This window comes from Schistocerca piceifrons, chromosome X, assembly GCF_021461385.2.
Source record: "Schistocerca piceifrons isolate TAMUIC-IGC-003096 chromosome X, iqSchPice1.1, whole genome shotgun sequence".
Classification (NCBI taxonomy): Eukaryota; Metazoa; Arthropoda; class Insecta; order Orthoptera; family Acrididae; genus Schistocerca; species Schistocerca piceifrons.
Window position 1 is genome coordinate 650316497 of NC_060149.1, and position 17869 is coordinate 650334365.

Sequence of the window (17869 nt, forward strand, 5' to 3'; positions counted from 1 at the left end):
GTGGGTGATCCTAGACTGTGATCTATTTGCTGGCCAAAAACTTGCGCACAACCTTCGCTTTGTGAGCTGGGATGTCTTCTTGGGGGAGTAACCAGTAACCTGCCTCTCAGTATTCGGGTCAAGATTGACGAATTCTCACCAACAAACACTGGACTCAAACTTTATGATGCTTCACTGCTCCACTGCCATTTTCTGACAAGTGTCAGACATGTATTGTTACTAGTGGCCAGGATGCCTGCTGCAGTAGTGCTAGTGCTTTGACTTTCTACACAGCACTTTTTGAAACTTAAGGATCGTAAGGCTACAACTCACCATGAGATAACATTGCAGTTTGGAATTTCACATAAGCAGCCCTAACAGAACTGTTACACACCGTGTATTTTGATGCATTCTTATAAGATTTTGTGTAGCATAGCTGCTGTAAAGGATTTTAAGTTATATAAGTTAGAAACAGATGAATAACAATCTAGATAAAAATTTAGTGATAGAATCCATTTCGAAGTACTCTCTCTCTCAGCTCCTGGAGCCTTTTTCTCAACTGTCAAAATGACTCTGTTTTCCATAAGCAGCAAAGAATTTACATGATTGAAAAAACATTCAATTCCAGAAAAGTGCAAATAGTAGTAAAACTAATCATGCTTTTTGACCACATTTCACTGAATTTACCTCAAAGTTTATTCACACTTTGACTATCATTCAGTACATTCCACCAAAACACTGTACACTGTACATAAAAATGGTAGGTATGAAACATTTTTAAAATACAAATTATTTCTTGCCTATATAAATGCTGCGTGCAAGTCATCAGCAAAACAGCTGTCACCATAATTACAATTATCACCACTTTCTAAATTAACAATAATATAATTTACTCTGGCTTCAGTTATGCCATGCCCAATTACTTTTTTATGTTTCCGTCCACTGCAGTCATGTCAAATTAGTTTCAAAACTTGAAACAACTGGGACTAATGAGGATATATGCTTTTTCCTTACCGAAAAATGTTTTAACAAAAAATGATGACATATATTCTTTAAATGTTATGCAAATATCTGCTACAATATTTATTCCTCTAACAAAACTTTTAGCTTTGTCCATGCCAGCTGAATTGGACTTAAGTTATAGGTGTGTGGCAAACATTACAGAAGAGTATAACCACAGGCTTCAAGTAATTTATCAACTTTAAATATTTTATCATTCAACTGTGCCATAATGAAGTAAAAAAACATCATTTTCCTCACCAGCATCCATGTTGTTTTTTAGCAACCACTAAATCATTTCACTTTTATTAAAGCCTGTAATTGGTCATTTGTTGCACTTCTTACTGTCTGAAGCACTGTCCCCAACAATAATAGCTTCAGGTTGCAAATTTGGAAAAACAGTGAAACCCCATTTTTATATTCCTGCATTTTACATTTTCCCATTTTTTATGTTCATATTTGTTGGTCCCTATGGTACACTGTCAATACAATGCTTTCTCGTCATTAACGATTCTATGTTACAACATTTCCTGCATTTTTAGTTTTCTTTGATGTTATCACAACCTTTAACATTGGTTTTCATACATACATCTGCAAAAAGTACATCATATTCCTGCTCAGTCAGCCTTGGAATGCACAGTTACTGCTCATGCAATGTAGTTTTAACACAGTAAGCAAGACTTTCATTGTCAGCGTGTTGGCTCATAGCTGCCTTATTACACATTCAAAGTGTTTGGAAGGGTGGGAAAGGATGCTGACTTGGTGTCTTAATGATAATCATGATCTGATGATACTGACTGTAGTAGCAACCTTCCTTCTGCTCACTGCATTGCATTACAAAAGCTTTAATTTAATTTCACAGTTACTTACACAAATAAACACCATTTTTGAAGAAGGCTGTCTCTATAATTTGCTTTCACGAATTGCTGTTACTTCCACGTGAAATACACCAATCTGTACTGTGTGTGCAGTCTTAGGCTGGTACTACCTAACGGCAGATGTAAACATTTCTCCTCAAGATGCTCCATAACATGATAGCATGACGACAATATGATATCATCTCAGATACTGATAACCTGCCAGTGCAAATGGAATACTTTCAAACTATGTTCCTGGAAAATGGATATTCGTCTCAGCAGATATGGAGTAATACAGTCATATAAACAGTAGAACAAGGAAGATGATGAGGCCTCCAAGATAGTTCACCTGCCATATATTGGAAATGTTTCTGCAAAAAAACAAAAGGCTAATTTCGTATTTTGAACAACATAAAGAGAATGACAGTAAGAGTAATGTCTTCATTGAAACATTGCGACTAGAAGAGAATGCCACTCTGCTGATAATCTGTGAATATTTTAAAGCTGAAATACGCCGAGAAAGCCTGCAATCGCATTTCCATTTTTCACTAGTTGGTTGTAACATTTTCCTATCCTGTTTTGACCATCAACACCAATTTACTTTCACTTTCTTGTAAACTTCATATATTTGATGGTTTATATCTCATGATGTCATGGGAGGAAAATTGTCTGAATTTCACATGTTTGTGACTGTAATCAGTCTGTTGATCTCAATAAAAATTTGTTGTCATTCATGTGCAAGCAATGACTTTTTGCATGTGCAAAGTATTGCAACTGATCAGCTGAAATCACTTTCTGGACTGCCTATTTAACTTTAACAATAACACTGGATTACTTCAACAGAAAACTGTTCACTGGAGAAATATGACAGACCTGTAAGACAGTGTCAAAGTTGTGAACCAAGCTATGTCAGTACCACAGATGAAATTTAAATATACCCCATGTGATATACACTGTATATATTGGCAGTATTTTAATGAACTAGACCTAATATAAAAACATACATTACAGTTGTTCACTGTAACAGTAAATATTTGATTCAAGAAACAAAAAGAAAATTTTAATGAGTTGTAAATATAAACATGAATGAAACATCATTGGATACAATTGACTCAGAGGGAAGAAGTCATACATTTTGAAAATAATAGTTTTGAAAACAAGGGAGATTATTACTCCCAGTGTGCCTGTGGGACCATACTGACCCCTGTGATACTAGGAAGGTTAGAGACAATAATTACTAAAATATGGAAAATTTCTTAATACACAAACTGCTGGTAACAGGAATGTAAGGGGAGATGCATTAACTTGGAAATGAAGTCTAATGCTTATGGACATGAATACCAAAAGAAAATTTCAATTAGTAAAGCTTATTATGTGAAATGATTACAAAAACAATTAAACTGAAAATTTAAGACCCAATTAGTACGTTAATTTCACAGGTAACAAGTTTAGTGCTGAAGTACTGAATTTAAGTAATCGTCCACATCATGGACATTGCAAGGAATAACTGTATTTTTCAAAACTATGGTAATGGGAAACAACCTGAAGGTTGGTTTGAACAGCAAAGTGCTTTACTAGGTTTGATCCTACTGGAGGTTCCTACAGTTTAACGTGGTACAGAGCCCTTTGATTTTTTGCTGACTTAACTTCACTTTAGCTGCATTGTCCATTCACTCTCCAATATTCTAAAGACACATTTCTCAATAACGAAAGCACCGAATTTACTACAGATTTTGTTTAACTTGATAATGTCACAAATTTAACTGCAGAGTAAGTAAGGCCAATTTTTTTTTTAACTCGAAATTCCTTCTCAATATTTATAATAAAAATTATCACTATCTTGACATAGTCCTAAGTAAATGTATTGCTTCCTATAAGGATAGATAGTGACCTCTTTCTACATATTTTTACTCTGAAGATAATAAAATTATAATTACATACAAGATTTAGAATTTCTGATGTCAGTTATGATAAGTAATTATAAAGTGTACTGTCTTACCCTCATACCCATCCAGCCTATTAAACTAAGTACAGGAATCTATAAAGGAACAAGCTTCCTTAAGAAAAACACACATAATAGCAGAAAGGTTTCCTTTTCATAAACTATGTTCAACAGATAAAGATTTCCTTGTCATGTCCAAATGAGCTACAACGCTGCTGGCTTACAAAGCAAGTGATGAGGTAAACTGTTTTCATTATGAAACACTTTTCAGTAAATCTCAGATGCAAATGCAGCCTTCAATGTGATGTGATGAATGACAAATACAGATACAGTTCTATATTTGAACATAACTATTTTGCCCACCAAGTGATTCACATACACCTATCGCACTAACTTTGAAGCTATACATCAAGGAAGGAAGGGGATGAAAAAAATATTGAACATGAAAATATATGGGCAGAAGGCACTTCCACAATTTCATAAATTTTAGGCAATAAACCAATAAACAGCAGGTTAAAAGCAATTCTTCAAGATTTGTGACCCCCTCCACACACACACACACACACACACACACACACACACCTCTTTTTTGTTTGCTAAGGATGATAATAAGCAATGAGGACAAACAGTGGGCAAAAATCCCTAAGAGGATAAGGAGAAAGTAGCATCTAATGAACATATGTCCACAAATGCATATTTCTATGCTGGATGCCATTTTACCTACATCCTAAAGCTCCCTGTACAACATGTTCAAGACACCGTCATTTCACGCAAGAGGGTGGTGGTACTGTTGTCCAGGATGGCAGTGTTACACAGCACTCTCCTACAGAATGAATTGGCAACAGCAAACAGAACAACATAGCCTTTGGATAAAGGCACACAAATTACAAGTGGATAGCTGAACAAAAGAAGTATACTCGTTGATTGCAACTGCACCAGAAACTGTCTCTCATATGTGTAGGAAGGTAAATAACTGCCAGACACATTTTGGGATAAGTCATCTTTCCACAAGTTGTAACTGCATTTCCTACAAGGACACATTATTTCCCTTGTCGGAACAAGTGCCTTTCATAGTATGAATGGTCATGTGGCTGCTACTCGTCAGCACTTTAGCCCATTGCAGATTACAGGATGGAGGTACACTGATGTCTCCCCAGTCCGTGAACTGTGCAAGTTGCCCACTTACCTCACCCACCTTGTCACCAGAATTGAGCCCACAAGACCTGCAGCACGTACCAAAGGTGTCGTGTACACGGAGCCAACCCAAGATGTGTAAAATGGTGGAACAATGCATTTGTGATGCTTGTGACACTATTTTGATGGAGGTTGGTGAATCTGAATGAGTGTTGCAGTCTGTGTTGTGACTTGTACACAGATGCAATGTGGTCCAGGGTGGCCGCAAGCAACGTCTGTAACACGTTGTCCACTAGAACGTAGTGCGTGAAATGTTTCGTGGTAAATATCGAATAGCCTCTGGCATAAAAGCCACACATTCCAGAACAAACTTTCATTAAACTTTATTTGCTCCTTATCCTCTCAAGGATGCAATTTATCACAGTCATCCTGTTTACATATTGAGTGACCATCATGAGAGTCATCTGGTGCCTTTTCTCTGGCATTTCTGAAGCTATTTCCAGGTCTGTTTTTGTGGTGTATAGGCGATGTCAGCCAAAATAGAAACTGCACATGTAGTGTTTTATGCGAGGCCCAGTGTTGGTGGGAAATGCTATTTTATCTCTCATTATAAAGAAAATGTTGTCTAAATTACAGCTCTCCAGTTTTACAGCAATATCGTGTTATTTTGGTATAGTATTCTATTCAGGGATATTTATTAATGGTAACATGAAAAATAATCAATTTTTTCAGCAGTAATTGAAAACAACAGCCAAATTGCGCCACACTGTCTTTTTAGTACCCTCACACCACTGTGGTGCACTGCATCGCCTGTTGAGTTCCATCAAACTGCTGTGTCATGAAACTGTGAAATCAGTGTAGAGTTGCATTATTTCTTATTTTTTGCTGTCATGTCAATAAATATCCATTAACTGCATATCACACTGAATCCTCCCAGATAACTGAGCATTTTAAAGTATCACTTCCTGGATACAGGCAGGCAAGCCTGCTCTTGATCGAATCCACCGTGCACATCAACAATGAGATCTTGAGAGCTGGTGAGCTAACCAGCCAGGATATGGTTTTTAGGTGGTTTTCCACATCCAACATTGGGCAGGTCCCCACATCCTGTTTCAGATGCACGCTACACAAACATTTAGAAAAATATTATAAGGCTTCAACACGAGATTACTTTGCATGCTGGCAGACGGAGTACATGAATCCCATCCCAGGGGCAGTAGTGGTGTCAAGAAGGGCATCCAGCCACCAACTACCACTAACATTTCCAAAACAATGCTGACCCCACATGAGAATGGGAAAAAGCAAAACAAGAAGAAGAAGAAGAAAAAGAAGAACTGTGTATCACATGGAGTTTGCTCTGTCAACTTGGCACATAAATTTACAGTTTAGACAACATTTTGCCTATAATGAGAATCACAATAATTTTTTTCTGCTGACAGTGGACATCATAGCAAATACCTCATGTCTGAACTGATTGCACATACACATCACAAAAACAGAACTGAAAACATCTTCAGAAAGACCATATAATAGGCATCTGATGACTCTTGGAATGGACACACAGTGTGTACACAAACATCAAATTAAGTCTATCTTTTCGAAAAAATTACTATGATGTACGTAAACAACTGAATTCAAAATAAAGAGAAAAAGAAAGGGGGAAAAATCAGTTCTACTATTGACAGAGTCAGGGAACACCTACCTTTTCAGAACCCTTGAACTGCTGTTGTTGACAGTCTTCTCACTCTCTGCATTTCCCTGTAATATGCATTGCTATGTCTCAATAAAGATAATAATGGGAACATAATAAGTAACTTAAATGAAAAGCAATACTGTTATGGTACTAAATAGCATACACACGAAGAAATAAAAAAGACTGTACCAGTCTTCTGCAACTAGGTAGGAACACTTCTATACCTCATAAAAAGCCTCGTAAAAAAAAAGAACATATTCAGAACAAACAAAAAGGAAAATTATAGCAAAGTTGTTTGCAACCCAAAGGTTGTTTGAGTATCATAGTAGTTTATTAGATATGCTCCCTATTGCTGCAATACCATCCAGCCAGTTTAAAGTGGTCTACACTTTTATACTGGATATGAACTACAGTACAACTTGAGCTTTTTTGCATATACAAAGCATCACATTACAGCAACCAAGTGTCTAAATGGTACCAGATTTTGATTTGCATTTAAAGTTATAGCAAAAATTTACAGCTATGAACACTGTATAGTACATGGTACAGGCACCAGCACTTTGTTAGTAGTAGTTTGCTTTCCTGCTCCTTTCTGGCATGGAGAAAGAGAAAAATGACTGCCTGTATGAACCTTCTCTCTTTTATCTAGACCGTATGCAAAATGAATAGTCTATAGTGAAATCAGCACAATCCCCAACAATCTAAGTGAAATACTGGTTCTCTAGCTTCATCTATCAGCTTTATGCTAGAGAAATAAAACCTTTGATCCAATGATTCTCGTTTAAATCACTCTAGCAGCTCCATAATACAATACTGACTAAACTGTCCAGTTGAAATTACAGGAAGATTCCTTTCATAACCCCAATGGATGTGCAGATGGATGATACAGATGTCTCAATAAGTATAACATCACACACATTCAGTGAAAGTGCCTGCAGCAGGAACAAGAAATATACTGCAGGTATATCATACGAGCTTATGAAGTGAAACAAATATAAGGTCATCCTGTGGCAGACTCTCTGCCCTAGCTGCTGTTATCCAACTAGCCTCCACAAGTGGTATCTGCAGCACCGACTGTCTACTGTATGTTTAACACTACGGATCATGAACTTGTGGTTCCCATTATGATAACAAACTCTGTGTTATCCAGCTAAGTAATGCTTGGACTTTACACTCTTGCTTTGGAATGATTTCTTGCATTTATCGAGACCATGAACATCCCTATCCCACTTTCTTAGCATACATTATCTTTTCCCATAAAATTCTCATGAGTTGTTGACCGTATCATGTTGTACAATGATCTACCAAAATTACAGAGACTATTGCAAGTGGCCTTTATCATATTACATAATATTTCATTAGATGCCGCGAAGAAGACTACTTGCTGAAATTTGTTAGCTCATTTTGCAACATGACACTGTCTACAACTAACTTACTTACTTACACTATCAGGCCCAATGGACCGCGCGCAGCTTTGAGAGATTGCCTCCATTTCAGCCTGTCTTCGGCTAATTTCTGCCATCCTTCCAGCAGTCCCACTCTCTGAAGGTCTTTGGATACGCAGTCACTCCATCGAGTTCTAGGTGTTTCTACAGACCTTCTGCCAGTTGGCTTGGTGTTGAGCACAGTTTTCGGACACCAGTTGTCCTGCATTCTAGCAACATGCCCTGCCCACTGGAGTCATTGTGTCTTCATTATAACCACAATGTTCGGCTCTTTGTAAATATCATACAACTGTGTATTATGACGAATCCTCCATTTTTCACTCTCATTATCGTAAACTGGTTCAAAAATCTTCCGAAGGACTTGCCTTTCAAATATCATCAGTCTGTTCAGATCTCCCTTGGTTGTACTCCAGGTGGCACATCCATATAGTACTACTGGCTATAGGAGTGATTTGTAGATGTTTATTTTGAAATGTCTTGGCAAACTTCTGGTTTTGAGGAGAACATTAAGGCTGCAGTAACAGTGGTTACCTGCCTGTAGTCTTGCCTGTATTTCTACTTTACTGGATTGTTCATCTCTGAATATTGCGCCCAGATATTTGAACTCCCTGACTTGACAATAAGAACCTTCAGTTGTCTGTAAGGGTGGAAGTGGTTCTAGAGTTTCATTATGTCTATGATGTAGAACCATGTATTCCTCCTTGTCACGATTGATTTTATGTCCAATTTTCCTTGCTCGTTTCCAGAATGTCAGCCATTTTCCCTAATTCTTCATGTGACCCAGATAGTAGCACTATATCATCGGCATATCCTAGGTACTTTATGTTCACATCCCCGGTCTGGATGTGTCTACAACCCAGAAGGATTTTATGGAAGTTGACTCTGGCCATTAAAGACTACAAAATTACAAGTTATCTTTGTTTCAGGTCTACAATTGCTAAGCATATAACACACTGGAAACCATCTGTTAAGAGTTCTTTGTATCAGTGGCATATTTGGAAATATACCCCATTATCTTTCATGTAAATTGGTTAAGAAATGAGGTGTTAAACTAGTTTCCATCCCAAATGTGGTCTATATTCTACTGTTTCACATTTCTTGAAAATGGGTATTGAGACACAGTTATATTCTAATACTGAATATTTAATGCTCACCAATTAGTACATTGGGAATATCAAAAAATTCTTGACAGAGAAAATTAAATATTGATCAGCATTGACATTTGAATGCAATTTTAGGTACATTTTTAACCTAAGAGAGTCAACCCAAAGATAGTATTAACATTTTAGAAATACATAATACACTACCTGATAAAAAGTATCCACACACCCCTACGTAATGCAGAATTGACTATTACATGTCACGAGAGGCAGATCAGTCAGTATAAAAGGTGGCTGGGAGTATTTTGTTGTTAGTAGGGAAGCAGTAACAGCAGAATGGGTTGGTCAGGAGAGCTCAGTGACTTCGACCATGAACTAGTCACTGGATTTTGTCCGAGTAACAAATCCATCACGGACATATCAATCATCCAGTACAGTGCTGGTATTGTGACTGCGAAGTGGAAATCCGAAGTAAAAACCACAGCTAAACCAACACCAGGCAAACCTCATGTACTGACAGATGGAAACCATCAACCATTGCAGAGGGAACTAAAAGAGCTTGTTCCCAAGACTTCCAACAAAAGCCTGTCCCACAGCGAAGGGGGTTTGCAAACCCCTTCTCCATTGACGGCAGGCAGCAGGAGAACAGGGGAGGAATCTAAGACTCCTACTTCTCAGGTAAGCATATCCAGAAGTTGCCGAGGTGAGAAATAGGGAAACAGACCTGTAGTACTGCAGTCTCGGTCTTTAGTAGGATGGTGGTTATCCAGCAAGGCTATCCACTGGTCAAGATCACCTAGCAGCAGGAGCAGCTTGTGCAAATGGCTCTCTTAGAGAAGACTGGCACAGGGGGCGGGGGCAGGGGGGGAGGTGCTGGTCCAGGACCCAAATTCGGGAGAGAGTGTCTGGATCACGGTGCTCTTATCTTTGTCTGTGAGGGGGTGAGCACAGTGGACTGGCTTAAGGAAAAGGTGACACTAATATCACCATGGGAGGATGCGAAGCTGCTGGTAAAGACAGCAGCTGAGCTCTTCAAGACTGCAACGATATTAATCTGGGTGCCAAAACTCCTTAAGGATACCTCTTCAGAGACTCTGACTAAGAAAAAAAAATGGTTCAAATGGTTCTGAGCACTATGGGACTTAACATCTGTGGTCATCAGTCCCCTAGAACTTAGAACTACTTAAACCTAACTAACCTAAGGACATCACACACATCCATGCCCGAGGCAGGATTCGAACCTGCGACCGTAGCAGTCACGCGGTTCCGGACTGCGCGCCTAGAACCGCTAGACCACTGCAGCCGGCTCTGACTGAGAAAATAGGGTCTCAAAACCTGAAAGTCTCGACAGAGGATTGGAAGGTAATCAACCGGAAGGTTGCACCAAACGGCCAAACCCTTGTGGTGGAAGTCGGAGAGAAGTTCCTGAAGGCAATACAGGAACAGGACCTGAGACTATACTTGGGGTTCTCGCAGGTTGCCATCAGGGTAATAAAAGACATCAGAAGTGACAATGGCAGAAAGATGGAGATTGAATGTGCTGCAGATAAATCTGCAACACAGTAAAGGAGCCACTGCTGCCCTGAGTGGTCTTCTGGGAAGACAAGAAGTGGACATGGCCCTGATCCAGGAACCCTATTTATATAAAGGGGGTGTATCGCATCTCGGCGGCACTGGAGGTAAGCTGATTTATGCTATAAATATAAGAAACTTCAGAATGTTCATTTATGTAAAAAATGGAATCCCCTTCATGCCGATGGTGGACTTTTGTTCTAGGGACTTGGTGACCCTCAGGATGAGGCAATGTGAGGAAGGTATCAACGAGGGAGTTTATAATGGCCTCGGCATACCTTCCTTACAATGACAGTGCTCCTCCTCCTCCTCTTAAGGAGGTGAGGAGACTGATGGAAGCCTGTGCACAACAGGGAGACCAACTATTGGTTGGATGCGATGCTAAGGTGAGTGCCTTCTAGAATTTCTTCTAGCTAATTACATAGAGATCCACAATAGGGTCAAGGAACCTACATTTAGGAATATAAGAAGGGAAGAGGTTATTAACATAATTCTCGGTTCCACTTTGATGGGTAGTTATGTCAAACAGTGGCATGTGGGTTTAGAACCATCCTCATCAGACCATATGTATATTAAGTTCAAGGTTGAAATGGACATCAGACAGACCATAGGAATCCCATGAAAACGGACTGTGAGGTGTATAGGAGGGACCTTGACTCAAGCCTATCGGAAGTCAGTACTTTGATAAGGAATCCAGTAGAGTTTGAGAAGGTAGCAGAGGCATTGACCTCTGCCATCATGACCTCATACCATGACAGCTGCTCAATCACCAAGAAGTGCACAAACAGGAATGTATCTTGGTGGAACAACAACCTGGAAACACAGAGGAAACAGGTACAAAGACTGTTTAATCTTGCGAGAAGGAAAGGACAATGGGCAGAATATCGGGAGGACCTTGTCAAATACAATGCAGCAATCTGGAAGGTATTCTGTGAGGAGGTAGAGGGTATGGCTATTTAGACCAGACTTCACAAAATCCTCCCTAGGATACCAAATAAGACAGGAGGAACTTTAAGGAGAGAGGATGGAGAGTATAAAAGGACAGCTCATGAAACACTGGAACTACTACTCAAGACTCATTTTCCTCAATGTACTCTGACAGACAACATAGACCAGGATGAGATCCCTGTGAGATATCGGTTTTCAGGTATTCGATGGGAGAACTGGGAATCTGCCAGAGAGTGTGCTGACCAATGGGCAGTGGGAACATTCCAACCGTTTAAGTCACCTGGCCCAGATGGAATTTTTTCAGCGCTCCTGCAACAACCAGGATTCCTATGCAGGTTATTTAGGGTTATCCTAGCAGCAGGAATCATTCCTAACGTCTGGAGGGCAGTGAATGTTATCTTCATTCCAAAGCCAGGGAGAATTGATCATACCAAGGCCAAGGATATGAGACCAGTCAGTCTGCCCTCCTTTCTTCTTAAAACATTAGAAAAACTGATCAACATGCATATTAGGGAGAGGAGGTTAACTAGGGTTCCTCTACACACAAACCAACATGCATACCAACCAGGAAAATTGTGTGAAACTGCACTCCACCAACTTGTTGGGAAGGTGGAGAAAGCATTACACTTTCAGGAAATATCCCTCTGCATCTTCTCGGACAACAAAGGGGATTTTAGCAATACGACCTTTGAATCCATGGTTAAGGCAGCAGAGGTGCATGGCTTGGAGACCACCATTTGCAAGTGGATTAGAGCCATGTTTAGTGGTAGAAAGGTAGAAGTCACCATGATGCAAGGAAAAATGGTAATCAGCACCACCAGAGGCTGTCCACAAGAAGGGGTCCTGTCCCCTCTACTGTGGAATCTTGTGGTGAATGAACTCACTGTAGAATTAAACTCTAGACAGTACTTTTGCCAGGGATATGCAGACGATCTTGTCATAGTAATATTTGGCAAATTTTCAAGTAAAGTCAGAGCTACAGCACAAGGAGCACTGAACATTGTGCAAAATTGGTGCAGGAAACAGGATCTAAGGGTCAGTCCTAAGAAGACTGTTGTAATACTATTTACAAGGAAGGAGGTCCAACATACATACTGAAATCTCAAGTTTCTCAATGATACTCTACAAGTGAAGGGCATAGTGAAATATCTAGGGGTAACCCTAGATGAGAAACTATTGTGGACCCCTCACGTATGGATCACCTGTTCCAAGGCAAAAGGTACTCTAATGAGTACCAGGAGAGCTTGTGGTAAAAACTGGGGCTTAAGCCCCAAGAGTATGTAATGGATATACACCATAGTAGTAAGACCTACGATCACTTATGGGGCTACAGTGTGGTGGAAAAAGGTAGAACAGCAGGTAGCTGTCAAGGAGCTTGCTACGGTGCAGGGATTGGCCTGCTTAGCCATTACAGGTGGAATTAGCAGCAAACCCACTGCTGGGATGGAAACCATGCTGGACATGCCCCCATTACACCTGTGGGTAAAGGTGGAGGCAGCAGCTGGAGCACCGAGATTAAAGACTGGCAAAAACTGGAACTCACTGGGGTATCCAGGATCTCACACTAAAATACTGAGTGAGGTAGACATACATATGGTTGCGAAAATGCCAGCTTACTATGTAATAACTCCCAGTTGCTTCAACAAGCCTTTCAGTGCAGTAATTAGAAGTAGAGAGCTCTGGCAGAACAAATTTGGACACCGTACTGGGGACATAGTCTGGCTCACTGATGGTTCAAAAATGGACCAAGGTGTTGGGGCCGGGGTAAACGGGGTGCAGCCAAAGCTGGAGAGTGCAGTCTCTCTCTAGGGAAGATGGCCACTGTGTTTCAAGCAGAAATATTCATTTATTCAGACAGCCAAGCAGTCCTGAAAGCACTGCCAGCCTCTGCAACAATATCAAAGATCGTGGCAGAATGCCACAAAGTCCTCGTGGAGCTAGGGGAAAGCAATAGGGTAAACCTGTTGTGGGTCTCTGGTCACTCAGAGATTAGTAGTAATGAGCAAGCCGACAGATTGGCCAGGATAGGGGCGATGACACCATTTATTGGACTGGGACCTGTCCTGACAATCACCAAGGCAATGATAAAAATAAAATTACGAGACTGGACAAGGAGACAGCATGTACAATATCAGGCTTAAGTCCAAAAGCAAAAACATGAAAATGCATTGATGCCGAAGCCATGTTCTAAGATAAGTGTCTCAATCCTGGGCTTCAACAGGAGAGAAATAAAGCTCATGGTTGGACTATTGACAGGCCAAGGGAATTTCAAAAAACACCTACATACAAGGGGGTAATAGAAGAATACCCCAAATGTAGGACGTGTGGTGTGGGTGTGGAAACAGCATCACACTTGATCTTCAAATGCGAGGCATTGGAGATTAAAAAGAAACAGAATATTCGGATCAACCAGACCTGAAGAAATTGTGTCTAGTAAAGCACTGGTAAAGGAACTCCTTGCACTATTCAAAGCCATTTACTAGAGACACAGGGAACGATACCGCACAATAAACTGTTTCGGTGCGGGCAGCAGTGGGCTTGACCAATGTTGTTTTTGCTTCCCTGATAAAATCAAATTAAATAAAATCAACTTCGAAAAAAATCTCCTCTACTCGAATGACATTACAAAAAAAAATCTCTATCTTGAAATCTACGTGACAAAGTACTTTATTTCAGAGTGTTGGTAGTGGATATTATGCATGCGCACACTGACATTAGGCAGTGGGTGAAAATTCAGCTGAGTTAACAAATAACTTCTACTAGTACGAGGGTCACTCGGTAAGTAATGCACCACATTTTTTTCTTCGACAATTCTTTATTGAACACAATGAGAATTAAACACGCGAAAAAATGGTGTTTCATCTACACAACCTATTTTTTCCTGAAATCTCCATCCCGTTCTATGGTCTTCCTCCAGTGCGAAACAAGGGCGTGTGTGCCCCGTTGGTACCAATCCTTGTCCTGATGGCGGAGCCAGTGCTTCACTGAGTGAATCACCTCCTCATCATCCTCAAAATGTCCACGAATGGCATCCTTTAACTGCCCAAACAAGTGGAAGTCCAAGGGGCTAGGTCAGCGCTGTAGAGTGGATGGGGTAACACTGTCCAACCCTGTTTTGCAATGTGTTCATCAGTCCTCAGACTTGTGTGAGGCTGAGTGTTAATGCATTGCTGCAAAACATCCCATGGGTTGCTGTGGTGCCTTTTTGCCTTTGAATTAATGCTACCGCCCCTTGGCATCACATCAATGAGAATCGCACCTTCACAGTCCCAGAACATGGTGATCATGACCTTACCGGCGGAAGGAGTTGGTCTGAATTTTTTTTTTCTGTGGGGAGTGGGAATGGTGACATTCCATCAACTGTGGTTTTGTTTTGGGCTCGAAATGATTAACCCAGGTTTCATCACCTGTCACAATTCAGGACAAGGAGACCTCCATCACAGTTTCAGAAAGTCACAAAAAAAATCAAAACAAATGTTTTTTCTGTGTGATTTGTGACCCACTGTCAGATACTGCGGGACCCATATCGCACACACTTTTGAACATCCAAGAGTGCAGATAATTGTATCCACACCTCCTTTGCTGGTTGACAAATACAGTGCCAACTGCCGAGTCATAATGTGTCTGTCCTTGTGAATGACAACATCAGTTCACTGCAACATGTCAAGTGTGACAGCTGTGGATGGTCTCCCCGACCGCTGCAAATCATGGAGCCCTACTGAACAGCCTTCTGATGACCTCACCCTACGTGCCCAGTGATTAACTGCACTTCTGTCAATATCAGAAGCTCCATACACTTTGCACAAGTGTTTGTGAATATTCCCCGCAGTTCCTTTCTCTGCAGTGAGAAATTCAATGATGGCACATTGCTTATGACGTACACCACCTACAGACGACATTTTGAAACTGTCCTGCAGCTACGCTATCTGCTGGATGTGAGGGAAACTTGATGCGCTCTCTCAGGAGACTTCAAATAATACATTCATAATGTTTGCATTCATAGTATTGTTTTCTGCTGAGAAAAAAAAATTGAGTGCATCACTTTCTAGGCAACCCTTGTACATATCTCAGATCATTGTAAAGCACTGTGTAGTGTTCATCAATCAGCAATTCACTGTTCAAGCCACTGACAAATCCAAAATCATCTTTGCGAGTCTTCGACAATCGCTAACAGAGGTAACGCATCTATTTCATGCATGTTCATTATTGTACAGAAACTGTGTGGTTTGCAAGGGTTTGAGTTTGGCGAATGCCTGAAGAACATTATCTGCCATCAGGTGTAGTGCCAGTGATGTGTGAAGATGGTGGTGTTACAGTGTGGGGTGTTTTTTGCAGTTAGGGTGCGGTTTCCTTACTGCACTTAAGAAAATGCAAAAGGACATTAACACATTTTGCAGCGTTGTGTTCTGCGTGGAGTAGAAAAACAGTTCGGAGATGACGACTGTTTGTATCAGCATGATAATGCACCTGTCATTATGCAAAATCTTTAAGCCTATGGTTTGTAGACAATAACATTCCTGAAATTGATTGGCCTGCTGCGAGTCCTGACGAGTTAGAATGTAAGTTTTAAGCATTGAAGAATGTCAATGTCAACATCAACAACAGCAAAAATGGAGATGCAACTCCATAATACTACAATGATGTTATAGCAAATGGAAGGTCAGACTCAGACTAAGTAGTTAAATAAAAATCAGCCAGCACATTAACTATTTTGTGCTTTTTTTTTAATTTTTGCAGTGAAAATTTCCTGTCATGCATAAACATAGTGTGTAATACAGTGTATAATCTCCAATAAACACTGTTTTGCTTCACTGTCAGTAATGCAACAGAAAATAAAAATGACGAGACACATTCTGAATTTACAGATGTACTGGTAAATAAGTGCAAAAGTAAATTTATGCTATAACATTGTTATGAGCAATGGAATATTGATATGCTGACATAAAACAGAAATTATTCAACTCACATAACTATTCTCGAAAGGCTCTGCCTTTGATTTGTCTTTTTCCACACAGTCTTCATTAAAGCTTAGGACATTCTTCAGTTCTTCACTCAAGAGTACTGCATTCTGGTTCTCAGGCAAAACAGAATGTGCTCGAAGCTTATCATTTTTGAAACACCGTATACTGGAAGTCTCACTGGAAAAATTCTGTAAAGGAAAACACAACTTTACAATATATATTTTATACAATTAGTAACCATCTGCAATATACCATGTACAGTAAAAACGGATTTCACTTGGACTCCAATGAATGGTTCAAGTGGCTTTCTTTATTCATGGGTACTGATAACTTGTATCTGTTACATAAGGCAATTCTGCCCTAAAAGTAAATGATCAGTTATCATGACTGTAAAATATTAACCTGAAAATGCTGCACCGTATTTGGAGCAATTGAGAACCAAATTCTGTTTTCCATTGACACAGTTGGCTACACTAATTACAAGACTATACCTTCACTAAAGGTAATTTGTCATCTGTATCTACATCTATACTCTGCCAACCACTGAAGTGCATGATAGAGGGTGTGTCCCATTGTACCAGTTATTAAGGTTCCTTCCTGTTCCAGTCGTGTGTGGAGTGTGGGAAGAATGACTGCTTAAATGACTTTGTGTGTGTGTGTGTGTGTGTGTGTGTGTGTGTGTGTGTGTGCTGTATGGCTACCTTATTGGTGTAATACATTTATTCACATATTACCAACACTATTTTATATAACAACACTTCTTTATCTTGTCATCCATTAGTTTTGGAACACTTGCCAGCATACCATTTTGCATTTGCAGTTACCATCTATAGTGAAGGTTAGTACTATAAATTTAATGTTTCTTTATGACCTGCCCTCATCCTGACTGATCACTTTTCTTTGTTTACCTTTCCCTCGACCTACTCATTTTGTGTTAACTCTGCTTTGCTGTTACTATCCAGCACATTGACAATTATTTCAATGAAATTCTTGGGCAACAAGTATGTGCATCATATTCTACATTACACACATTACTGTATTACTTTGATATGCATAAAAGTGACATACGGTAAATTATGAAACTATTAAAAAATTCTGAATCCATACATTCTCTCTTTTTCGCCACAGGTACTGTGCATAGTAGTGCTTTGACGAGAAACTCAATTATATTCACTTCTCTAATATCAGCAGCACTTACTTTTATCCTAATTATTGTGGTGGCCTGTTTGACATTGATCT

The 17869-nt window shown here is 39.8% G+C and overlaps 1 protein-coding gene across 1 annotated transcript in view; it reads right to left on the reverse strand.

The window, feature by feature from the left end:
* Positions 1–17869, reverse strand: part of LOC124721394 (zinc finger protein 135-like) — a 101635-nt gene that overhangs the window by 24373 nt on the left and 59393 nt on the right. Inside the window, exons 4-5 of the mRNA XM_047246336.1 lie at positions 16636–16818; positions 6614–6669 (exon numbers count right to left, since the gene is read on the reverse strand). Of these exons, the coding sequence (XP_047102292.1) occupies positions 6614–6669; positions 16636–16818 (239 nt within the window). The remainder of the gene's footprint in view (positions 1–6613; positions 6670–16635; positions 16819–17869) is intronic.